Genomic DNA, 25,639 nt, shown 5'->3' with positions numbered 1-25,639 from the left:
TCCACTGCTCGTACTTTTCCTTTTTTTCCCTCTGTCTGACTTGCTCAGCCATACTGGTATCCTTAATCCTCTGCTTGATTTCTTCTGCTGGGAAATGGAGAGTGCTTGTGCTCTCGAAAGAGTGTTCTAGAAAAGTTACCAGCTCTGTTCTATTCCTATGTCCCGAAGAACAGCTTCCCAGGAGATCTCATCCAATAACTCCTTTAACAGATTAAGTTCACTCTCCTGAAGTTCAGGGTAAACTGTGTTCTTCTATTTTATTCGTTTTAGTCATATTTAGATAGAAAGTTCAATGAGACTAGATAATATCATGCTATATGCTGAAGTACCTTATTTTTGTCACTATCAAATGCAGCAAAGATACGATCTACAACTAGTTACCTTGTCCATACATATGCTACAAATGCTCTGGTTAAGTAGTATTCCCTTCTGTGAACTTAAAATTTAAACACTTAGTAACTTCACATCAAATACAGTGTTGAAATGAATTGGCTTTTTTAGTTTCTGGCAACAACTAATTGTTGTCCTTCCTTCTTTCCAAATTTTCTTTCCATCATCTCCTCTCATTTTTCTGATTTTACTGCTCCTGTCCCATACAACTAATTGCATTAGTTCAGTAAAATGCTTTTCAAAATATATGTGAATATGAATATATACCTCCAGTGCAGACAGTGTTTGGTCAGGTGCATTAAGATGGAGAAGAGACTGCAGAGCTTTAAACTGTGTTTCAGAAGTGGAAACAAAACCCTACAAGATGTTTTAGTAATTATAAATCTTAATCTTCAGGATTCCCCAGATGGGGACTACTGGAGGTTGAGGGGAAGGGGGAATTGCAGAACTTGAGTAGCTTCTCTCTAAGAGACTGCAAAATGAATGGATTTCCAGACTGGCTATTCCAGGAGCTCTCTGCCCTCTGCTCTAGCTTGCAAAGTGTCAGTGAAAAGAAGGGTGTTGCTTTTAATAAGTTTCTCTCCTTGGTGGCTAAGTTTCAATGCACATGCTTATTCTCAGCGTGTAGTTAGAGGTCATCATCTGCCTCACAACTTGCTGCTTCTGGTAGCAAGTAACCTGCTACCTCAGGGCGAGGTCTTCTTGTACTTCCTACTCAAGTCTTTTACTCCTCTTTTTTTTTTTTCCAAATGCTATATTATTCCTGCTGGGAGTTATGTGAATAATTTAATTTTCAGTTTTCTGGAAGTTTTACAAAAGCAAAAAAATTACTTTGTTTCTGATCTTGAATTTTTAAATCAAATAATGTGCCTAGGCATAAAATATTTTCAAGTAATTTTAATAAGAAAAATGTCAATACAATGCATTTTACCCTTAAAAAGACCAGTCCGTTCTCCATGAATAACCACATAAAAATTGGATGACTCTACTTTTCTCTTTTCCAACTCTGCAACAAGGAATTAAAGGTGATGTTGAAGAGGATAGTAGTGGGAAACCAGGTTAGCAGAAAAGCAGCCCAGGCTTGTCAGCATGTCAGAAATAGGGATTATTTTCAGGTGGTTATAGCAAAAATCCCAGCCTCCTGGAAGATAATGGGAATTTTGTCAGTCGTGACCTTTTGGAACTATGATGCTTTACTCTATTAAAATCCAAGGAAAGAGCTAATTAAACACTTCAGTCTGTAATTGGTTTTACTGACTGTATTTTCTTGTAAAAGAACAAGACCTTGCTAAAATGTGCATCTTCTTTGTTAACCTGTAACCTTCAGACTGGCTGAAAACTACTAGTGAAAACTAATAGTGAGAGACTGAATGATGAATAAACAAGGTTAACCACACCTATCCAAGAGCTGAAGTAAAATGAATGGAAGGAGCTGCCTCAGTAATCCAGCAAGTTTTTTCTAATCCAACAAAAGCTAGTGTAGAAATAGAAAATAACTGTTACATTACAAACATGAGCCTGATCAACCTGAAACTTGAACCTGTCTTTCCTTTCAAATCCCAAGAGAACATTCAGTGAGATATAAACAAATAATTAGGTATATTGTTAATAACCATAAAGTAAATGTAAAATGCATCCAGACTGGAACACTGCTCAGGTCATAGCGATGAAAAATATGGTAGTGACAAATCATGCTCTTGAAATGTTCTAAGGCTGTATCAAAGCAGTCTGAAGAAAATGACAGCTGAAGACTGGAGACTAAAGTTTTTTCTGTTACGATGAAATTTAGCACATAAAGAATCACAGAATCACAGAATGGCCAGGGTTGGAAGGGACCTCAAGGATCATGAATCTCCAACCCCCCTGCCACATGCAGGGACACCAACCTCCTCATTTAATGCTAGACCAGGCTGCCCAGGGCCCCATCCAATCTGGCCTTGAACACCTCCAGGGACGGGGCATCCACAACCTCTCTGGGCAGCCTGTTCCAGCACCTCATCACTCTCTCTGTAAAGAATTTCCCCCTGACATCCAACCTAAATCTCCCTTCCCTCAACTTCAAACCATTTCCCCTCGTCCTGCTGTTATCTACCCTTTCAAAGAGCCTCCTGTTCGTAGGCTCCCTTTAGGTACTGAAAGGCTGCAATGAGGTCACCCCGCAGCCTTCTTTTCTCCAGGCTGAACAAGCCCAGCTCCCTCAGCCTGTCTTCATAGGGGAAGTGCTCCAGTCCCCTGATCATCTTCCTGGCTCTCCTCTGGACCCTCTCCAACAGCTCCCTGTCTTTTTTGTACTGGGGGCTCCACACTTGGACGCAGTACTCCAGATGGGGCCTCACAAGAGCAGAATAGAGGGGGACAATCACCTCCCTGTCCCTACTGGCCACCCCTCTTTTGATGGAGCCCAGGATACCATTTGCTTTCTGAGCTGCAAGGGCACACTGCTGGCTCATGTTAAGCTTTTCATCTATCAAGACCCCCAGATCCTTCTTCGCAGGGCTGCTTTCAAGGACCGCTCCTTCCAATTTGTATGGATGCCTGGGATTCCTCCGGCCCAAGTGCAAAACTTTGCACTTTGCCAGACAAAGGTCTGTTGCATCTTGAAAGCTACCTGGAATTTTCCCCTGCAGCATTGTGCAGCGTTAGCAAGAACACTACTGTTCCCCTGGAGTTAATATGTAAGTTTGTAATACAGGGTCCATGTTTATTTCTAGATATCTTCTGTTGTCTGTCCTGTACTTCATGCCAACATTTCATATTACTGCTGAAAAAGAGATTTGAACACCCATGCTGATGTTTGTTTAGCAGTATTAAGTATTATACTGAGCTTTCTGTTGCTCAATTCTTCTAGTACTGCTCTGAGTAAACTTCCAACAAAGCTGTCCTAGTATTACAGAAAGGAACATATAAATTGCATTTTAAGATGGATGCATTTGCACATACATTAAGAGAACATGCACATTTTAATGTAAACTACAGCTAGCAACAGGTGTTACTATGTGGGGGACTATGTGTTAGTGGTGTTCAGTGTGGGGGACATAGGAACAATTATTTGAAGTTTAATTGACCTGGAACAGGCGATGCATCACTTTACACTACATAGTATCATAGAAATATTTAAAGCGAATGACTAGATACAAAGTAGGTAACGTCAGTAGGTGGGGAAATGGTTCAGGGATACCTACTTAAGCAGCTCATGTCTGAATATGGACAGGCTTCGTTTTGTGCTATCAGCTATTTTATGCTGAATACAACATGATCAAGTAAGGATGAAGAGATGCCATGAAAATCAGTAGTTCTTTTGGACATTCTGAACCACAAAGTTTAAAATAAAATCTTCATTCGGACTAATATTACTGGTAAAAACTATGTATATCTAGACCATAATGTGCTAAAATTTTTTTTTTTGAGTAACAAATCTGATATATCATTATAAGAACAACTGCTGGAGCACTTCTAGGACATAAGTCCTTAGCAAATTGATTTTTCAAACCTCCTAATTCCCTCAGCTTTATTTAGTTTTCATTTGTTGGTTTTCATTTGTTGTTCAAGATCAGAAGTTTTCTTTGTTTGAATGAACTTTCAGCTATAAGCCAAATCTCGAGATGTCCATGTGCCAGAACTACATCTACTGTCAATAACCACAGCTGTTTCAGGCTTGGTTTTCTTCCTTGCTTCTGTCTTTTAACCTCCATAGTATCAATACAAAGGTGAGTAGCCAATTAGCATTTATTTTTCTTCTTTCTCAAAATGAAGAATAGCTTTTTGCCAAAGTGCGTAGTATCACTTCAATCTATCAGCATGCTGTGGTGTGGTTATCTCAGAGGAAGAGGATCTGCGGATGTTAGTTGACAGCTGGCTGAACGTGAGCCAGCAGTGTGCCCAGGTGGCCAAGAAGGCCCAAAGCATCGTGGTTGTATCAAAAATAGTGTAGTCAGCAGGAGCAGGGAGGTGATCATCCCTCGGCACTGGGCCCTGGTGCAGCTGCACCTCGAGTATTGCATTCAGTTTTGGGCCCCTCACTACAAGAAAAACACTGAGGCTCTGGAGCCTCCAGAGCCAGTGTCCAGTGAGGGAGCTGTGAAGGATCTGAGAATAAGTCATATGAGGAGCGGCTGAGGGAGCTGGGGTTGTTCAGTCTGGATAAGAGGAGGCTTGGGGAGACCCTATGGCTCTTTACAACTCCCGAAAGGAGATCGTTGCAAGGTGGAGGTCAGCCTCTTTTCCCAGGTAACAGTGATGGGATGAAAAGGAATGCCCTCAAATTGCACCAGGGGAAATTCATGTTGGATGTTAGGAAAAATTTCTTCTCTGAGTGGTGATGCACTGGAATGGGCTGCTCAAGGAGGTGGTGGTGTCACCATCCCTGGAGGTGTCAAGAAACATGGAGATGTGGCACTGAGGGACGTGGTCAGCGGGCATAGAGGGGATGGGTCGACGATTGGACTGGATGATCATGGAAGTCTTCTTCACTTTTAATGATTCTGTGATAATGCTGAAAAAGGTGTTGCTGTCTCCTTCTACCATTGCTGTGCTGATGGACGTGTAGCTTAGCAAGTTTTTTGGTTTTTTTTTTTTTTTATTTTCCATTGGGCAGTAACTCATTTTTAAAATAACTTTAATTATCAGTAAATTTCTCAATAAGTGTCTGTAGTCTGGGACATGGGATCAGCTACCAGTCTTTTCCTGCTCTGGTGCATTATGTTTGCTATTCTTATCACTGATGTTTGGCTCCCATGTAAAACAAATCTAACAGCTGAAACAGATATATACCTTTTATTTGAACAGAGATGGACTCATAGATATAAAGTGAGCAAGAATGCCTGTCCAGTGAGCAAACATAAACACTGTAAGGATTTGATTACTGTAGCAGAATAGGCAAAGACCTGCTAACAGTATTCTACAACAGGGCCTATATTTTAGGCACATTCTTAGTTTTCACATTAGGCCATTCATTCTGGGTAATAAGTCACTCACCTTCAGCTTTCCAGAGTTATCTCTCATTAAAATAAGCATGCTTGAATCAACAAGAATTACTATCCATAGACTAACTACACCTTAATAAGTAAAACACCTAATTCCAATAAGTTTAGTTTGCAATTGTGACTTATTAATGGCTTATATTTGTAGTCCTCTGCTGAAACAGATTCAAGAGCACAAATCTGCCAGCACAAATCAACACCAGACCAGTTTTTACAAAACTGAACTTCATGCCAAAATTCAGGACACGGAAAAGAATAGCCAGAATATTCAATATTCAGTGCTTTCTTCAAAATGACAGAGATAAGATACAGACCTCATTATTCCCACCTACATTCTCTAATATCAAGCACATCTCTAAAGCAGAAACTTCTTAGTTATGCTGAAAAGCATACCAACATTTTTTTTCATGTGTGTTTGAAAATATTTTGTGTGAGCACTGTTAGAAATGGTGTATGTTTTTCATATTACAATCTTATGCTTAAATTGAATAACCTGATGGCATAATGTCATCCAAAGTCCATCTCAAGACAGGGAGACATGCATGTATATTAATGCCTCCTCTTTCAAAGTAAGCCCTTACTTTTTGTTTACGTGGTTTCCTAATTGCCTGTTAACAACACATTTACCATTGCAAAGCTGGAAAAATGTTCTTTCACACCATGCCAGCCCTAAAGGTCTTGAGAAGCCCTGCAAACAGGTTTGGGAGAAGTCAGTGCAAGCCTGTTTTCTGTCTTGTTGATCAGGTCTGAGTAGGCTCTAATCATTCCAACATATATTTTCAAGAATGTATCTTCTCAATAATACATTTTTAATAGTATATTGCTTTTCTATATGATAGTATATTGTTACCCAGTCATCAGAGCAGGTTCTTATTCTTTCAAGTTCCTGGTGTATAGTTGCTTTAAATGATGCTTTCCCATAGAAAGAAAAACACATTTTTCTCAGCTTTCTCTTTATGAGAAATCAGCTCTGTGCAATTCTTAATATCTCAGTTTTAGCACTGTTATTTCATGCACATCATGAAATTATGTGTGTGAGGTGCTTCAAAAAACCATTTTTTGATAATTTATAGTAATTCTTGAAAAGCTTCTTTCCTGATTATACCAGTGGAGCTCATTACACACATGTAATTGCAAGATACTTTGGTTGTGTGTTCACTGCTCTATGGGTGTTAGTAAGATGAATGTGCAAGCTCCTGGTTGCCTTACATCTATAAGCAGTGACCCAATCCCCACCTCTATGACGTGTCTCATAGTTGTTTACTCTGTCATATTGCTGAATATCATGGAATTTCAGAATGGGGAAGTTAGTTCCTTCCTCTTTGCTTATTTTTTAGATGACCTGTGTCTCTTCTACAGCTCTGTTCTCAACTTCTGCAAGAAGAAGCTGTGTGATTTATTTTTTTAACTGAGGTTTTATTACTTCAATGTCTTTTAGATGGGATATCTTCTTTATTGGTTTTACTTGCCGAGAGAAAACTGCAGGCAAGTTAGCAAGTATATCAAATGTGGTGAAGCAGTCAGTCAGAAGTCACCATTTTCTTCTGTTTTGCATAGTTCTACTGAGCAGAATTAAAGACTGACTTCATAAATTGCTGCAATGCTTTGCTGTTCTTTTTTTTCATCCAAAATAGTCTCAGTTTTAACATTAATCTCTAAGCGCTGGAGTCCTGTTAGTGAATCTTATTGACTACCCTGCTTTTAAACCACTCTACATTTGATCCCTAGGGCATTCCACCATCCCTATCAATTTGTCTCATGAAATTCAGAGATGAGTGACACAGCTGTTTTCCTTATCAAATAAATAAATAGATGCCAGTATCAGCCTTTGCATCAAATATGGGAATGGTTGTTTTGCTTTTTGAGGTAAGACCTTATTGACGTTTGGTATTTTTTATTGGTTTCTTTATAATGCATTAAATTGCCTGAATTTACCCAAATGAGTCAGCAGTATGCCCTAGCAGATGTGAGGACAAACTAGATTTTGGGGTACTTTGACAGGCAGTAAAAAAAAAAAAAAAAGTGATTCTCCTATTATACATTGCATTACCTTGAGTACTGTGTGAAGTTCTGGGCTCTATGATATAAAAAGGATGTTAAGATACTTCAGTGCATCCAGAGGAGGGCACCAACATTGGTAGAAGGATAGGATATGAGGGAATGGCCTCAAGTTGTGCCAGGAGAGGTTCAGATTAGATACTGAAAAGAATTTCTTCTCAGAAAGAGTGGTGAGGCATTGGAACAGGTTGTGTAGTCACCATCCCTGTCAGTCTTTAAAGAGAGGGTAGGTATAGTATTTAGAGACATGATTTAGTAGGCAATGTTGGTGGTAGGTGGATGGTTGGACTGGGTGATCTTAGAGGTCTTTTCCAACCTTAATGATTTTATGACTCTATAGAAGGGTTGGATGGTATATGGACATGTTGGTTAACAAGTCTGGACAAGAGAAGGCTCGCAGGTGACGTTATTCTCTACAATTCCCTAATAAGAGGACGTAGTGACAGAGGTCCTGCTCTCTTCACCCTGGTATCCACTGACAGGATACACAAGAACAGCACAAAACTGTGCTGGGAGAAGTTCACACTGCACTTTAAGAAAAAATTCTGTACTGTGAGAGTGGCCAAACACTGAAACAGGCTTCCTAGAAAGGTGACTGATGTTCCATGCCTGTCAATGTTCCAGAAGCATTTCAATAATCTCCTTAATATTCTGCTTTAATTAAGCAGTCATGATATCAGACTTGAACTTTGTAAGGTTCCTTCCAAATGAACTGTTCTAATTTCTAAATATGTAGCCTTCAGTGTTTTGTGAGAGCCATCAGTTAGAAGTTCTGTGAATTTTAACAATTAAGTCTTTCTTCCCTGTCTTCCTGACTTTTTTTTTTTTTTTGTGAATATTAGTAGGTAGTCTGCAGTATAGATGAAGTAAGGACTTGATCAATTTATCAATTTCTATATATGAAGTCCCTCAAAAATATATAGTGATATATTTATATGAGTAAAAGTGCATATCTATTTACAAAATAAATACAGAAAAAAAAAATTATTCTCGGTACAGTGGTTTATGGTACTGAAAAACAGAAAAACTTTTTGCTTCAGGATTTTTTATAAATTTCTTAGATGCACTATCTATAATTGTTGCAGTGGCATGATTGTTGTTTGTTTCAGTGGCAATCTTTTTTTCTTCCTCTTACATAATTCACTGGAGGCCTTTGGAATTCAGCACATTCACTTCTGCCCTAGAAACTACTTGGCACTCGGTTTCCAATTTCTGTGCTGCTGCCTGAGCTCTTCAGCCTCTGTCATTCCAAATTTTATGATCCATCTATTTTTGCTCTTTTGTATCCCATCGATATAATATACCAGCAGAATCTCATATTCTCATTGTCTGCTTGCATTCTTTAAGGTGCCATTTGAAAACAGTCAGCAGAGCTGATGTATGTGGAAGTGCCAGTAGCATACAGAGCATTGATTTTTTTTTTTTCCAACTATATTTTCATTTATGTACTTAATTTCCTAGTGATGTTAATATATTTTTAGTATGTTTTCATTTTTTATAAAGTGTGAATCTGTTCCACTTATGCTTACTTTTAGTTGTGAGCTACTTCACATATTTCTAATGATCATAACAGATGTGCTCTACTTACTCTGAAAGTTCTTACTTGAGCCTCTGTGGTTCATCCTTTTCAGCAGTCTGTCTCTGTTGTGGCTATTCTTGTTTCCAGTAGTGAAAAAATGCCATTCCATCTCAAGGAAGTTGTTGATGGCACTGTGCCTGGAAAAGTCCAAATGCAGTTAACTGCAGTGAGCGATGGTCTTTCGTGGTATAGAACCATACAGTGAATGCAGTTCAGTAGAGAGCCAAAGCTGAAAGCTTTTGTTTGGCAAGAGATTGTTAGTATTTCTTCTCTACACTTGGCGTATTTCAGGTTTAGCAATGAAAGTGATACTGAAAACCTCTGAGAAATGGCAGGAAATGTTTGGGGTGTTTTTGTTTAGAATTCATTTGAAGTGTTTATCTGTGACTTCCAATTTATAAAATCTGTAGCTACACAGATTTTTTTTTTGAAGTTTAAGCAGATGTATTTTATAAAATCAGAAGAAAAGCATTTTCAAAATGAACTAATGATTCTGGAAGCCACTGTCTTTTCTCCCAACTTTAAACTCTTGAAGACTTGAAAAAAAATACTTCATGTCTAAGGAGCTGTTGAACTGCAAAATTTCTGTGCTGGTATATGGACTGCCCAAGTCTGTAGCTGACAAACCCAAATGTTACTGCAACACTGAGTGCCTTTGTCCTTCAGCAGCGCAAAACTGACTTCTTCCTTTTTTTTTTTCCTTTTCTTTTTTTTTTTTTTTTTTAATTTAATTTAATTTCACAGTAAACTTACAGCTTTCTCATTTTGGCCTTAAAAACTGCAGAGCTGATAAACATTTTCTCTTTTGTGTCCATTTCCATAGAAACAGATTTTGTCTTAGTGCTGCAATTGTTCTCTGAACTTGTGCTGTTTATTTTTCTGTTAGGGGCTCCGGAATTTAAGCGTTTACTTGTTCCTTGGAAAGTCATAATTTTATCTATTTGAGATGAATTGTAAGTGTTCTTATTCTCTCTTCCATTTCTTAGTAAGCAATTCCTAAATGCAACAACATTGAAAACTGAAAAAAAAAAAAATTAAAAGAAGTCTTGGAGGAGTAATGGCAATTTCCTTCTCAGGTACCTCCTATTGCCTTAGCAATATCTTCAGCTAAGAGTCAGGGCCTGAACAAGTACTTTAACAGGATAATAGAAGTTTACAGAACCCTTTGTAGGCTCTCCATTGGAGGAATGATTACTGCTCTCAGGAGGCAAATGGATGTGCAGAGAAGGATCCTTTCTGTCCCATATGTACTAAACCAAGCTCTATGACTGTTGTAACTGAAGATATCGCTTTTTTCAGCACTCATCAGAATGCAAGTTTTCAATTTCCTCAAAGCCAGTATCTGCATAGAGGTAGGACTCACTCCCTGACATATCAGCAGGGAACTTTGAAGTTCTGAGAACAAAAGGTAAGATGAACAGGAAGAAACATGGTCCGGAGCTCTGCAGCCTGCTAAGCAAGCCTGCTACAGCTAGGACTGGGGTTGTTCTATTTTTTCAAGTAGTGTGGTTAAAACATTTTGAAAGCTGATGTTTTCATCTATTCAGTGACATAAGAAGATAATCTGTTCCTGAATATGAATTACTCTGTTATAAGAAATTCCTCCATTGTCACAAACTTGACATGAAGCTTTGTGTCCCCGCAGGTTAATCCAAAAACAGCAAAATATTTCAACATTTTTGTCTTAGCCCTAGGAGCAAGGTTCAATTAGCCAAACCTGAGCATGTGTATTTCTGTATTTCGAAAAATCAATCACTTTTAACAGCTAAAAGCTTTTGAAGCAGCATTCAAACAGACCACACTTATTAGGTGATCTCCAGCTTGCAGTTCCAGGTCCAGTACTCTATTAAATGTGAATTAAACCCTCACAGATATCACCAGCACATAATGATCTCTTAGAAGAGAATGGTTCTTTTTTGTTTGTTTGTTTTCTCTACAGTAATGCTTGCAAACTCTGGCTAAAAGTTTTCAAAACAGACAGATGATGATATGGAATACTTAATTTGAGAGACTTTAGGAAGGCATGATTTTAAAAGAGAGGAGCATCAGTACATTCCAACAGTCAAAGAATGTCATCTGAGATTAAAAAAAAACATGATTAAGCTGAACACAGATCTGTATGGTTCACATGGTTCTCTTAAAAAAGTAACAGATGGATCGGTCCAGATAGTGATGTGGAAGAATTAAAAAGAAGTATCAGATATATCTGCTTTGCAAAGGCTGAACAGCTGGCTGGTTTTGTTTGTCAAATTTGAATGCTAACCTGAGAATCCTTCTCAAGTTCTGATAAGAAATATTAACAAACTCTTTGCACATGAAGCTTTTAGTGTTGTCTTTTGGATCAATTAGCCAGCGGCTATACTCGCTAGGCCATTCCTCTACGCTGCCCTCCAGCCCCATGCTGAGTCCTTGACATTTGCTTTCTGTCCAAATGGCTATTATCAACAGTAGTTCAATATTGCTGATCAAGCATATATATAATCAATCTACAGGTCTCAAAATATTTCGTGAGATTAAATTATAAGGATTAATTTATAATCAAATTATCTGGCTTCTAAGCCAGACAAAGTGAACTTATGTTTCTGACTTATGTTTCTGACTTATCTCTGTGAGTATGAGAACTGCAAACAAAATAAGATTCATCTTGCCAAGCTTTGGGTGTCTCAAGGCACCTTAGCTAATCTAACTACAAAGAGACTTGTGACTTTTTATCCAAAAGAATCCTGTCTTGTGTTCCTGATGGCAATGAGGTGATTCCCTGGCCCGTGCTTATACACAGTTAGTCAAATTGCCTAATTTATGTGTTATATCGCCTCCTATGTCTAAAAAAGTATTTTTCATGCCAGCCTTAGCTGCCAGATTCCTGGCTCCCCAGGTTAAGAACTTGGAAGCTTTGCAAATTCTGTGCTGAAACAAATTTCTCATACATCCTATTGGCAGAGTGGAGAGCCAAGTGATGAGACAAGGCCTAGGACTCAGCTCCTGGGGTAAGAACAGCAAGTCTGAGAATGTTGAGAGCATAACAGAAACTTGAGTTTTATAACCTCCAATGTCCTGCTGCAGGATCAAGCACTGTATGCTCATTGTTGTCAGCATGGTAAGAGCTTCGGTGTTCCCAGCCTTCTTCAAGGGAGCCTGCATACTTTGATGTGGCTGTTCATTCCAGAACATTGATGCTCATGGCTCACTTGGCTGGATGCTCCATAGCTAGAAATCCTACAAGCCTGGGGCCTGCCTTCCTGCATGCCCCTCTTCTTTGTTCAGCCCAGAGAAGAGGACACCAGGTGAGACCTCATGGATGCCTACAGCACCTCACAAAAGGAAGTAGAGGGGCAGACACTTAATTTAACCTGTCAAATATATGAAACAAACTTAAATCTAGAAACTTGAAAAGATAGAAAGTGTCACCCAAAAGATGGCTAATCATTCCTTACATTACTGCAAAATGTCCAGAGTTCATTGTGTGTTAAAAAGACCAACCCTTGTGTTCCTTGCATTGTCTGTGAGAAAATGTGTGAAAAGAGGAAAACAGTATGAATAGAAGGTAGATACACATGAGGAAGCAGAGCTTAGGTGAAAATCCTGCATGTGGAAAATACAGGATCCATCATTGTCAGTGGTGCTTTTGCTTCTAGTCAGCATGAATATTTAGGATGTTCAATGCTATTCCCATTAATGCAAAATTAAGTCAAGTTTCTGATTCTGCTAGTCCTATTTTGTCTAACAGTGACAAACACATGGAATGGAGTCAATCCAGACTAATGTTAATGTGAATCAGACCTGCAAGACTGAACTACTTTGATGGGCACCTGATTTCATGCAGTAGTTAGATGTGAACTAGAAGATTTTTTGAAAAAGAGCCTCCATTAAAAATGTGACTACTTGAACTCAGTATAAAATCAAGAGAACAAAAAGATACCAGCTTGTCAATACATTTGCCTCAAAAAGTAAGGTATTGTTTTCAAGGAAATTTAAGAATGACCTTTTCTTCTTTAAGATCTACAGACACAGACTCTAAAAAAGATTTGTAGTTGCCATGGTTTTAGAATAATAAATTTGGAAGCTGCTGGCTAGTAACCTTCAGTGTTTTACTGATGTGTTTTTATCAGCTTTCATGGCATTTATTCATGAAACTTTGAACTGAATTTTCTGTTCTTTGGAAAAAACACAAAGTTTTTGTACCATGTGGTGACAAACCGAAATTCCACTGACATTGACTCAAGTCATTTTAACTTACCACCCACAAAGAAAAAACTTCATAATCAAGCTGGTCATAGAATTCAACACAAAACAATATAACAGTGGAACTAAAATTGTGTGGAGAAGCTGAAATTTAGAATAGGCTTCCAACTGAATTTCTATGTAATGCATTGCTTTTAATCTTTCTTTTTTTTCTTTTTTTCTTTTTTTTTCTCCAAAGGAAAGGAAACTCATTTTATTTCATTTGTAGGCAATCTGTCCGCTTTGACTTCTGAAAGGAAAATCATTTGGGCAAGGACAGACTTAAATGAGAGAAATCAGAAAATATTGTCTGTTGGGCACAGCTATTGCCTAAGTAGCTACCTGAGAACTCAGTAATGTTACCAGGTCCTCAGCTGGATTTTGGAATATACTCAGCATTAACTTAATTTTGGTTATGCTGAAGTCAGTGCTAAAATTCACCTCCCATCACTGGAAACAAAGTTAGATAAAACAGTACATTTCTGAAAAGTGCTCTGCTTGTTTATTCCAGACCAAAGAAACAGATTGCTGAAAAGACAAGGTGAAGATCTGCTGAATAATGAAACAATAAGCAATCTTTTTTTTTTTTTCCTTTTTTCTTTTTTTTCCTGAGAAAACTAACACCTAAAATCACAGTTTTCAGGTCAAAACTGGAATCTTTATCCTGCCAACAGGTCTGTGCAGTTACAATTTTGTAGCAGTGAATTTTCAAAGACTGGAATTGCAGATATGCTTAACTGTGTGCTCTGTGTACAGCTCCATTGAAGACAACAATATATTCAAGGTTAAGTTCCAGTAGAGACCTTGGTTAACACGGGTTTCTTAGAAACTGTTTATTTTATTGCAAATGAGATGCTGTTCTTCATGCCAAAATGTTTAATTTACAAAAGTGCTGTGAGATATATAACCTGGATATTTCTATATGGACTTTGGTAAGTCTCTGCAGCACCTTGAGGACGTTATTCCACACTCTTTGTTAAGTTAGCAGAAGAGCAGGAAATGTCCAAGTCACACATCAGAAAACTAATTAATTACCTCCTGCATATAAGGCCAAGCAACCTATCTGAAACTGCAGTGGAAGACTTGCACAAATGGATCAACAGTAGTGGATGAAAAGCTCTGGCAAAAATGGGGAAAGCACAAATATGGACAGTAATAATCAAGTCTGTCTCAGATTATATTGAGCTTATTCTAAAACTGGATTGAGCCTAATCACATCATAAAAGAGCGCTCTAACAGAGAAAGACACTGTGTGCTGAACTGAACGGCTGCCAGCATTTGATAAGCGCTAGTTCAGACGTGCTGCAAGCCTTTTCAGCCCACACAGTCAGGAGAAGTGTGCCACCTATTGGCAACAGAACTTTTGCACAGAAGTTGTGAACCCTCAAAAAATGTTATGTTCGTGCACCCAAACAAAGCATCCTGCACCTCGGTAGTGATGTGGAGGGGCAACTTAGCAGGGATAGAAGGTCTGCAGAGAGAAGTGAAGCACTCCTGGTAGTCCGTGGCTACAGAAAGCATGTGTTACCTACATCTCTGACCTTAATCACAGCCTTTGAAGTTGCAGGGGTGAATGTTTTTCCATACTAGTGGCAGATTGCACTTCATGGACCATGAGACTTAGTTCTGTTGCAGATAAATGTGGCACAGGACACCCTGCTCAGGCTGCCTGTTTTCACCTAATTTTCTTCTTAATTATCTAATTAGGCAACACCTGTGAGAATGAGCCCCAACAAAGATGCTGGTGCTGGGGAAAGTGCTGTGAGTTGTGGATGGTGCAGGGCTTAGTTGCTGAGACTGATGGTCCCAGTGTAAGTGGTAAATGGGGCACCAGAGAGATCCCTGGCTCTCCGCATGGCAGAATTCCTGCTTTTCTGGTTAAGATTCAAAGCAAACAGTAAACTAAACCCTGCAAAGACTGTCGAGGAGGGAACAGGCAATGTTTTACTAAATCACATCTGCTTTGAGGCCATCTGGCTCTTTATCACAAATAGGTCATTTTGAGAAAATTTAGCTCCCTGCTCCCTAAGAGTAGTGCTTAGGGAAATGCAGAGGTATCCAATGGCAGTCTGAAGTAGTCTTTCTGCTGTAAGCTAAGGTTACTTTTCCATTTAGATTACTGCAGGGTGTGCTAACATGAGTCCACAACATGATGAGTTTTCTCACAAAAGCTGCCTTCACGTCATCCTAACACTAGTTTTGCTCCTTTTTTTTTTTTTTTTTTTTTTTAAGAATTCTGATATTTTTGAACTAATTCCTTCTGCTGGGAATGGAGGCAGTTTCAGGCAGCTTTCTGTCTTACACTTACACTCATCTCCCATGGAAAAGGCTGGGAGTCAATTCGTTCTGTAATAAATGCAGTTCAGAGAAAGAAAGACATCAAATATTCAATTAATTTGCTTAAACTGCATTGTTTTTGTAACATCGTATCTTCTCTCCTGTTCACTTCCAGGGTGCTAGGGCAATGCTCTCTGGAAACCAGCTCATCACATAACATGCCAGGAGCTTCTCCAGCAAAGCCAGGGTGTATGAGATCAAACTGTAAGTGCTGTTACTGCTGTGATTGAAAGCTATCCTAGAAAGGAGTTTGTTACGGAGTTGTCTTTTTCCACCCCAAAACTAATTCTGAAATAGAGATGCAGTGCAGAGCTTGGAAGTTGAGGAGACTGCAGCTGACCAGTCATCAGAGCAACTGAGATGCATGAATACCTCTCAAAAAACAGTCTGACAAGTGCTTATTGGTATAAAACTAAGCAAATAACATCCTTGGTTTGTTCAGCAAATAATGAGTTCTTTGAATTGATGATTTGGACCTCCTCAGTGATGTGTTCATAATTTCTGAGATCGTACACATTTCACTGAGGTGATTTCGTACCATATTAATGATCTGAGAGGGACATTTGGGAAGGTTTATGGAAGCCTTTTCCAATACAACATCTTCTGAGAAGTAGCTGCAATATAAAGAAACTTAAATTAATTCCTTCTGTGAATTGACATGAAAAGCAGGTAAAGCTCCTGAAAGCATTCCTACTTCTTATTTATCTTCCCTCTCTGTGGAGATAACTATTTTGAGACATTTAAGTTCAGCATATATGAAGTACTTATCCAAATTTTCTTGCCTCTCCTCACACTTGTAAATGAAAAATTTTAATTTTCTTGACAGTTTAAAGCTTTTCATTTTTGCAAACCCAAGCACTTAAAGTAAGTTTTTACAGACCTACATATGTGCAGCTCTGAGAAAGATCCTTCCAGAGGTGAAGCACAAAAATACGAGGTACCACTCTCAAATGATGAAATAAGAGATTTCAATGCAAGACTGTACTATTAAGGCAAGCTTTCTGAAAAAAAAACACACCAAACAAACAAAAAGAAAACCACAGAAGCTGGTATTTTTGGACAATTACTCAGCATGCTGACTTTTACGCTTGTAGCTGCAAGCACGTTCTTCTTATGCAAATTTGCGATGACCTTATCTTTACTAAGAGTAATGCTACTGAATATTAAATCGTAATAGTCACAAGTTCAGATATTAATTTGGGGTACAAAATCTGCAGTGTAAACTGCTGTGTCAGGACAGGGAAAAGGCCAAGGATTCAGCTATGAAGTTATGGTCTATCTCTGAATTTGATTTCTCAAAGTGTCTTTCTTCCAGCCATGAGGAGAAATTTTCTTTTTAAAGAGTTGCAATTTTGGGCTCAGGCTTCTTTCTTCTGCTTAGAGTTCTCTGAACTTGAAGATGTCAAAACAACTTTAAAAAAAAATAATACCCCACGCACATAATATCTGCCCTGACAATTTTAGAGAATTGCTATATGAGTAGTTTAACAAAGAGACCAGTGATTGCTGCTTTAACAGTAGTAAACTCGACTTGCTGATTAATAAGAATGTGCCATTTATTTGGTGTTCTTGCTGGAAAGTATTTGTGTAACACTTTTGAAAGTAGTTCTATCAGAAAAATTTTTCATTGATCTTACACAGATCTTTTTAAATTAAAGAAAGGCACTTTAAATAAAGAATGTGAAAAGCTCTTTAAGATAGTAGGTAACACTGATAAGGTGCAGCTCTTTAAAAATCATGAATAGATTTTTCCAGCTAGTAAAAATCACCTGCCATCAAAGCGGTGTGCAGGATTTGGAACTGGGATGCATAGAAGTGATTTGCTGAACGCAAAGAGGCTGAAGCAGATGTTTCAAACCTTACTGAACTTAAATGCAATTTAGGAGCTTTGCTAAATGTAGGTAGACTGTAGCAATGCTTGAAGTTAAGTTTACGAATTTGTGTTCAAACACACTTCTGGAATGCAATGTTATTTACTAAAAAATAATATCTTGTGCATAGTTGAAAATCACACAACTGAGAAAACAAACCAGATACTTGAGGCTGAGTTTGTGTATCCAAATGAATGACTGAAAATTAACAATCCAGATCTACCTTTCAGCACACAAGTCTGCTTGTGACATCAATAGGTGAATGTCTATCATAATTTGCTGCAGACCCTTTTCAAGTATTTTCAAGTCCTTCATTTCTAGTGATACGTCCTCAGTTAGCAACATAACTGAATTAATGTAGCTGAGTAAGAAAACAATAGAATTACAGGCAACAGAATGAAAATTTACCTCATTAGTATTTTTCCTCCCATGAACGTGAAATAATAAGGTGCAGCTCTTTAACGTGAAATCCTCATTAAAATGAATGCTAATTCAGGAACACAAAGCTATTCAAGGTAACACTTACTCTTGTAACTAGCTTGCAATAAAGGTAATGGCATTGTAAATGTGTTTCTCACACACACACACACACACACACACAATCTCTGTTTATTACCTGCTGGAAATAAATGAAACAAACAAACCATCTGCTTTGTATACCCTGACGGATAAAGAAAAAAAATTAAAATATTTATGCTACAGAATGAAATGCTTAAATAAATCTTCTTTTCTCAGCTGGTGGAAACAGTAAGAATTTGTCAATAGTAGCCCTCAAGTCCAACTAGTTTCATGTGTAGATGAATAGCCATCTTCTAGCTCCACCTACTGTGGCAAACTAAAATGTCAGAAGCTTGATTTTTCCTCTTTTTTAAAAAACAATCTTTTTAAAACCTGTATCCAAATCTCTTTCTACAGAAATAAATTGTTGAAAGGAAATGAGCTGATACAAATACCAAATGGCAGATAGCAGGAGACAACAGTGCAAAAAAAGCAAGGTATGGAAAAAATTGTTTTGGAAAAAGAGAAAGGAAGCTCCACAATATCCTAGGTAGCTGGACTCTCTGGGACAACTAGGAGCTTTTAGACTATTTTTCTGGTTATCACTAGAACTCTGCAGGAAAAAAAAATAGTTTTTATTCCATCTAAAGTAACTTTATGAGGTAGCGAAGAGGTTTCTTATACTGCCTTCATTGAAACAAAGATCTACTAAAGCTTTCACAGAAACTCAGGCACAGAGGTTGTTACCTCCTTTCTTGCCCAGAGATAAGCTAGCCTAGTAGTACAAATATTTTATATGAAGATAGAAAAGTAACAGCTTGAACCTTGTTGTTCTGCATTCCAGCTGAAGGCTGTTTCCATTAAGATTTCCTGAGCTGCACAAAGAGAAGCCATTTCAAGGACTAATTTCAGAACTAATCAATTGTTTACTTAAAAAGTGGTTACTGTAGAAATTATCATTAAGGACTGGCAAGACTCAAAGTAAAACACAAAATATAAGAAGAAATATTTAACCTCCTTGCTAATTCTTGTGTAGTCCATATGCTGCATTACCTAAAATGACTGTAATAATAAAAAAGAAATCACATTACTTGTTCACTACAGCTGGCTTTGGCTTGAAAGCTCTCACTGAGAGCCACTGAATGGCAATGACCTACTCGTGCAATCCTAGTAAATATTCTGTCTGTTCAGTTACTGCTTGTGAAAAAAACAGCATGCTATTATTTGGCAGTTTTTGGTGACTGTACAAAAAGCTCCCAAATTGATTTGAACATTCATCTATACACAACTCTCTCTTTTGCCCCAACAACTAAAGCACATGGTAGCATTAGGTGAATTCCTGTTAGATTTCAATCACTAGAAAAAAACAAAAAACAAGGACTAGTTCAGAAAAAGAACAAAGGAAAGAAGCTATAAATGAGTTATGATGCAGAAAAGGTGTTCTGGTGGCTAAGAGGAACATAGATAGTAGGGTTATATTTATACTGTGGGTAGATCTCATGTTCTATCGCTTCAGTTCAGAACCCTTTTCAATTCAAATATTTGGGGAAATTTATACCACTCTATATCATATGTTTAATACAGAAAAGCATATTAGAAGTTGATCTACCTAAACATTCCCCCTCATAAAAGCCTTTCTCTGCACTGACCACATAGAGGTTAGGCTTCTAGGTTAAGCGCTAGTAGCCCAACCTGTTGGTTTTTATTTTTTAAAGCACTCGAAGGGAATCCAAAAGCTCATCAGATAAAATTTGCCCAAATTTGCCATGGGATTTTTGCATTTTATACTCACAAAGTGTATACTCACATTTGAAAATGTGTGAAGCAAATCAGAAACCTGAAATCTACTTTCAAAAATGATTTGTCTTTTTAACAAACATTAAGTTTCACAAGCTACTAATAAATTTTGGGGTCCCAACAGGTTAAGCAATTTCTTAAATAAGATAAAGACTCAGAAATTACTAAATATATTACATAATTAATGTCCTTGCTTAATACTTCAGATCAATTACTACCTGATCAACCCTTTAAAGTTTAACACATTGTTACAGACTAGTAGTACTGGGACAGTACATAGCAGGGTATGAATTGGTGATGAGTCTGTAAAACTCAGTGTGAAAAACAGTGAAGTTCAAGCATTAAGTAAAAGATTGATTTACTGGAGGTTTTGCTCTCTGGGCTTGTTTTAAATTTCTCAATTAGAAACAAGTGGAAAGAGACAAAACTAGCATAATGTTGCACTAAGTGTTAATGGCAATAATCAGAATGTGTAGTATCAGGATCTGAGATGGAAGATGAATAACTTTCAAGACACCAAAGCAGGATATATATATATGTGTATACTTAGAATGGACACTGATGTGGATAAGCACAGCAAATGGCAAAATCATCTGGCTTACCATGACAAGCATAGGCAGAAGTCACTACTGAATGGGCCTTTGTATTGGGTGCATTTGAGTGTTAGTATTGATGTTAGTGCTTTACCTTCTGCATGTAGAGAGGTGCAGACCCTTGATGAACAGTGCTGTTGTGACTCACAGCAGTTCTTCCATGCTAACGCTGAACTTGTTCAAGTCAGAATCTGTCTAGACTTTCTTTATCACAAAGTCACACCAGCTGAGATGCTCACAGGATGTGTTCTGGAATGGAGAAACACAGATATTGAAAAAAGTAATTGCTGTGGCTGCATAAAAATAATTCATAACCTTTCTTTTCCACGAATAACATACTACTATTAAAGCTGAGTTTTAAACAATCTGAAAATATATATCACAGAAAAAGTAATTATCTCAATCTGGAGACATCTGTCATCTTCTTCTTCCTTTCTCCCTCTGACTTGAATAGCAGTAATTGCATCATTGCTGAACAAACTCAATTTTGAAGTTAAAAATAATTAAGCATGGTCTAATCTTTTTTTTTTTTTTTTTTTTTTCTTTTCTTTTTTGAGACAATGCTGTGCACCAAGGAGGTACAGCAACCTGGTCTTTTTGGTACATACATTGAAGGAATACAGCAGTTTGGGGTTTGCAGGTCCCAGAAAGGCATGAATAAAAATGCTGCAACACACACAGAAGATACAACAGTTGCATCCCATTAAAGCTGTGAGCATTCGAGGCATCCAATCATACGAATTCACCAATTCTATAACTAATGAGAATGGCATGATTTTTTTAATATCTCATTTGAATAATCATCTCATCTGGAGATGTATAACTTATGTACTCCTCCCATGTTCCTCCTACTCTCACAAATATTAAAACTAGAGGTAGTTGAGATGAAGTGATAAAAATGAGGAGGAGGGTTGGTGTTAGGCTGACTGCATTCAGTTTCTTTAAAAGGTTGTTGTCCTTTAGCACTTACAGAAAATCAACCAAAACAGTTGTATTCACAAGAATAGAAAAGCTGCTACTGAAACTGGCTGGAGAGAGACAAGAGGAAAGTGTAGCTTTGTGGCAGCTGCAGTAGCTCTGAGTGGGGGCTAAACATTTGGAAAGTCTTTACAAGACTAGAGAAAAAATAAATTTAACCTCTGCCAGAAAGAAAAGCATTTCAGCAACTCAGAAGTGTCAATTCAGTGCATTATCAAAAAATCTATCAAAGTTGAAGACAATATTCATTTTTTAATTGGAGTACATTAAGAATGAGACTCTTTCTTTCACCTTCTTTCCCGTCATCTGATTTCATTTCAGACATTCTGATCACCATTTAAACTTCCCTGGGCTGAAAAAATACATAAGAAGTGTGAGATGAGTGTGTACAGAGCGTGTTTAGCAGTGCTGGAATGCACGGCACAGAGCGTAGGTGGGCTGAATTAGGAGACCCAGGTATGAACCAGGAAGGAAAGGGTGCGTACTTAAAATCAGTGCAGAAGGGGAGGTAGAGGCAAAAACCAAATGTACAGACTGAAGCTACACATATTATGTACTTGCACGTGTCGTCAGGGTTACCAAGACTCTAAAACCAGTACTAACTTTGTCCAGTTCTTGCATCAGTTATAGTTGCAAAGCAGTATCTCTGCTTCCTGATTTTAACGGTAGTACATCTTCCCGTAGTTATAAACAAAACCGAAAGCACCTCCATGCAGATGCTTACACCACACAGTAGGTTTAAACACATGAGTTGTCCCATGGAACTTTTTACAGAATCTCCCCCACACAAGACAGTCCTTGAAAGCATCCACGGAATGCAAACCTTGGGTTTTCCTACTATTGACATGTGGTATAGAGGCCAATAACTGAAAGAGATTTGAATAAATACTGAAGTAGAGGTCACAGATGAAAGGGATAACAAAGGATGATTATTTTTCCAAAGATTTTCTGCAGCTCTATGCTAAAAACAAAAACAAATGTCTGAAGATACTCAAACTCACAATCTCACAAAAGGAAAAAGGTGTTGGTTGGGCATTACTTTCCTGATTAGATCCTGTTAGATCTATCGTGATGTAAGCCATTGCCTCAGAGCCCAGTGAATGGCAAACACAGTTGGGTTATGCACTGGCATGGAAACTGGGATACAAGAAAAAATACCTTAATTATTTTGTCCTTCCTCATAAACAAGTCTTGATGATTATTATGGTATCTAAAAGAATGTTTTATTTGGGGGTTCTGAAATATAAAATGCTATTATGTAACTGATTGAAATTTCATGCCTTCCCAAAATGTTCTCTTGTTTAATCCACTATGATTCATGCCTGACTTTTGTGAGCAGCTTTTCCCCATGACAAAAAAAAAAAAAAAAAAAAAACAACAAACCAACAGGTTACCAGCATGATGAATCTAACACTAGGCTTCTCCAAAGGCTACAAGTGCTTTTACTGCTGCTGCACTCATACAAGGCTCAAACTAGCAGGGAGAGGAGGTAGAAACTCTGTGTTATAAAAATGGAGGAAAACAATTTGTTCTACTCTGCAAGATTAGAAGGAGCAACTCTTTGATCAGAGCAGAGGTCGCTATCATAAAAGAAACTGAACAAATAGCCTCAGATAGGCCATGCTGTTTGTGCCAGGAAGAGCAGTGCTTTGTAATTATTCAACCTTATCCAGGGCTCGATAATACAACACTGACTGATAAAATTACATGGTTGCTTTCATTAGCAAGAAACTAGGCTTGAGCCATCAAGCTTACCAATTTAAATGATTACTTTGAAGTAATACGTGAATGAAAATGCAGAACCAAACCGAGCACTGCTGCAGCCCTGTTTGGCCGAGACCAGCTCAGCAGAGGACAGATCCCTCAGTGCCACTTCCTGACCTCACGCTGCAGTGCTGAGAGACAGGGGGGGCAGCTCCCTGCTAACAGCTCAGATCTTGTGCACTTGGACCATCTGCCAGGTGCTCAGACAGCCAAAGAGATTTAAGATGCGCTTTTCTTGTGTTAAATCTTCTGTTAAAGAAGTTGCTTCTTAGATCAAACTATAAAGACCCAGTCACGTCTCTTAAAAATAAGCGTTTTTCACACGTACGACAATAACCTCAGGAGATAGGACTGAGCTTACTTGTGTTAGCCTACAGTTCTGTCTGTTGTGACTACGACAAAACAGAATCCTCAACTTGTGTCTGTATTCCACGATACAACAGTAAAAATCCACGGGTTCCACACGAGAGGACAGAACCGTTATTCTGACAGATCTGCCAACGTGTATCATGTGCTGTTCTGTTTTTGTGATTTTTGTACAGTCACAGCAGGAGGTAGGAGTGAGGTGGCTACATCATTCTGCTTATTCCTCCTGGATCACCCCCAAACTGCCATCTACAGGGCTATTTATAAACCTACTTTAACTCTTAGTCTCACACCTGAAAGTTAGAGGTTAGGAGTGACAACTGGAGCAGGGTGACTTGCAGATAACGCCATAACTTCATAGTGCTGCTAAATGCATGAATGCAGTCTTGTTATTAAGAGCATAGATATTGGTGGGATGTGACCTGGGGGAAGCTCTGCAGGTGTGCTTTTATGCTAAACGTCAGTTATTTGAGAATTCTGCAGAACAAATGCTCGTTTCAGAGGTGCTGCAGACACAGCTGGCTCCTTCTAACTTTATCCAAGTAAGACAAAAGACAGCGCTTTTGATGAAGGAAACGAAATACAAGCCCCTGTAAAGCGTTGGCCTCTTCCCCCAGATGACAGGGCGGGCACAAAAGGGAGCGGCCGTAAGTTGTGCCAGAGGAGGTTCAGGCTGGGCGTTAGGAAAATAGAACCAACCCCCAAACTTCACAGGCTTACCAGCCATTGTCGGTCCATACGCTCACGTGCTCCTGTGGTTAAAAAACACTTTCCTTGCTGATTTCCAGCAAGTCTTAAAAAACACCGAGTAGCAAATCCCCGTTCTTTTAAGGACCAGCGGCCCGCATTCGGGGGCCGGAAGCCTCGTTAGTTCTGGGATTAACCCTCAGCACGCAGTGGAAGCTACCACGTTTCCCAGAGGAAAAAAGGAAGCACAGCGCTCGAATTCGCGTCCCACGTGCACGCCGGGGCCGGGCCGGGGCCTGGCAGCAGGGCGCGGTGACACAGCCGAAGGTATTCGGCCCCAAGCGCACGGCAACAGCGGCACCGCGGCGCTGCCTGTTTTGTCGGTGACACCGCGGGCTTCGCCGCACAGCAGAACTGAGGAGGCCGCCTCGGAACGCACGGCGTCCGGCTCGCGCGTACCGCGCGCTGCAGCTCGCCTGTCGTTTGAAGTACGCGCGGGGAAACGGCCGAGGGCAAAAGGCGACGGGGACGCGAGCGGGACCGCCCCGCCGACGGCCGCCTCGCGCAGCAACGGCGGCAGCCAACGGACGGGCCGAGCAGCGAGGCCGCCGCGCGGCAGGGAGGGAGGGGCGAGCGCGGCCGCGAGCCGAGGCGAAAGGGCGGAAACGGCCGGCCGGCGCCGCCGATGACGTTTGAAGCGCTTCCGGAGCCGGGGCGGTGAGCGCGGCGCGCACGGAAGGGGTCGCGGCCAGGAGGGTTCCGCGACGGGGCGGGCGCGGGGGGGCGGGCGGCGCGGCGCGAGGCCGCGCGAGCCGGGCGGCGGCCGAGGCTGAAGCGGCGGCCGAGGGGGGGGCGGGCGGGCGGACGGACGCGGACGTTGCGGCGCCGGGAGCGGGCGGGCGGCCGGCGGCGACGACAAGTATCGCGAGAGGTGGCGCGGCGCCGGCGCTAGAGGTGACCGAGGCGGCGGCGGCCCCGGGTGCCTCCTCCTTCCTCACCGGGGCGGATCGGCCGTGGGCAGCCATGGAGAAGGCGGCGGAGGGAGGCGGCGGCGGCGGCGACGCCGGGAGCGCCACGGCGGGGCCCGGTCCCCCGGAGGGGCCGAGCGGCGGGGCCGGCTCCTCGCCGCCGTCGTGCTCGGCCGGGGCGGCGGCGGCGGCGGCGGCGCCGCGGGGGCTGGTGCGGGTGTGCGACCTGCTGCTGAAGAAGAAGGCGCCGGGCAAGGCGAAGCGCGGCGGGCGGGCCGGCCGGCCGGCCAGCAGCAGCGAGAGCGGCGGCGGCGGCAGCGAGAGCAGCAACAACGGCAGCGAGGAGGAGGAGGAGGAGGAGGATGAAGAGGAAGAGGAGGAAGAAGAGGTCTCCGAGGTACGGCGGGCGGGGAGAGGGGCGCGCGGCCGGCCCCGGCGCTCCGCTTTCATAACGGCTCCCGCGGGGCCCCGCCGCGAGGGCAGGAAGGGGGCAGCACCGCGCCGGCCTCGTGGCGGGCGGGAGCGGCGGCACGGCTCCGCTCGCGCCGGGGGA

The 25,639-nt window shown here is 40.4% G+C and overlaps 1 protein-coding gene and 1 long non-coding RNA gene across 7 annotated transcripts in view; one reads left to right on the top strand and one right to left on the bottom strand.

Moving 5' to 3' along the window:
- Positions 1 to 880: 880 nt before the first annotated feature.
- Positions 881 to 24,896, bottom strand: LOC116231285 (uncharacterized). 2 transcript variants are annotated; one of them, XR_016466038.1, is made up of 4 exons: positions 24,152 to 24,896; positions 20,418 to 20,572; positions 9,016 to 9,143; positions 881 to 1,531 (listed from the first exon to the last, which is right to left on the bottom strand). It is a non-coding gene; the product is annotated as an uncharacterized LOC116231285 (long non-coding RNA). The 2 variants fall into 2 exon arrangements; XR_016466039.1 differs by having other exon boundaries at positions 9,031 to 9,143.
- Positions 24,897 to 24,974: 78 nt separating this feature from the next.
- Positions 24,975 to 25,639, top strand: part of ANKRD17 (ankyrin repeat domain 17) — an 81,814-nt gene continuing 81,149 nt past the window's right edge. For 4 of the 5 annotated variants that reach the window (XM_090139094.1, XM_090139093.1, XM_090139091.1 and 1 more), the window contains exon 1: positions 24,975 to 25,483. In XM_090139094.1, coding sequence (XP_089995220.1) covers positions 25,142 to 25,483 — 342 coding nt within the window. In that variant the 5' untranslated portion in view covers positions 24,975 to 25,141. The remainder of the gene's footprint in view (positions 25,484 to 25,639) is intronic. The other variant, XM_090139092.1, reaches the window with a different exon arrangement.

Source organism: Phasianus colchicus, chromosome 4, assembly GCF_987193195.1.
Source record: "Phasianus colchicus chromosome 4, bPhaCol1.hap1.1, whole genome shotgun sequence".
Classification (NCBI taxonomy): domain Eukaryota; kingdom Metazoa; phylum Chordata; class Aves; order Galliformes; family Phasianidae; genus Phasianus; species Phasianus colchicus.
This window is presented reverse-complemented; position numbering and strand designations above follow the sequence as displayed.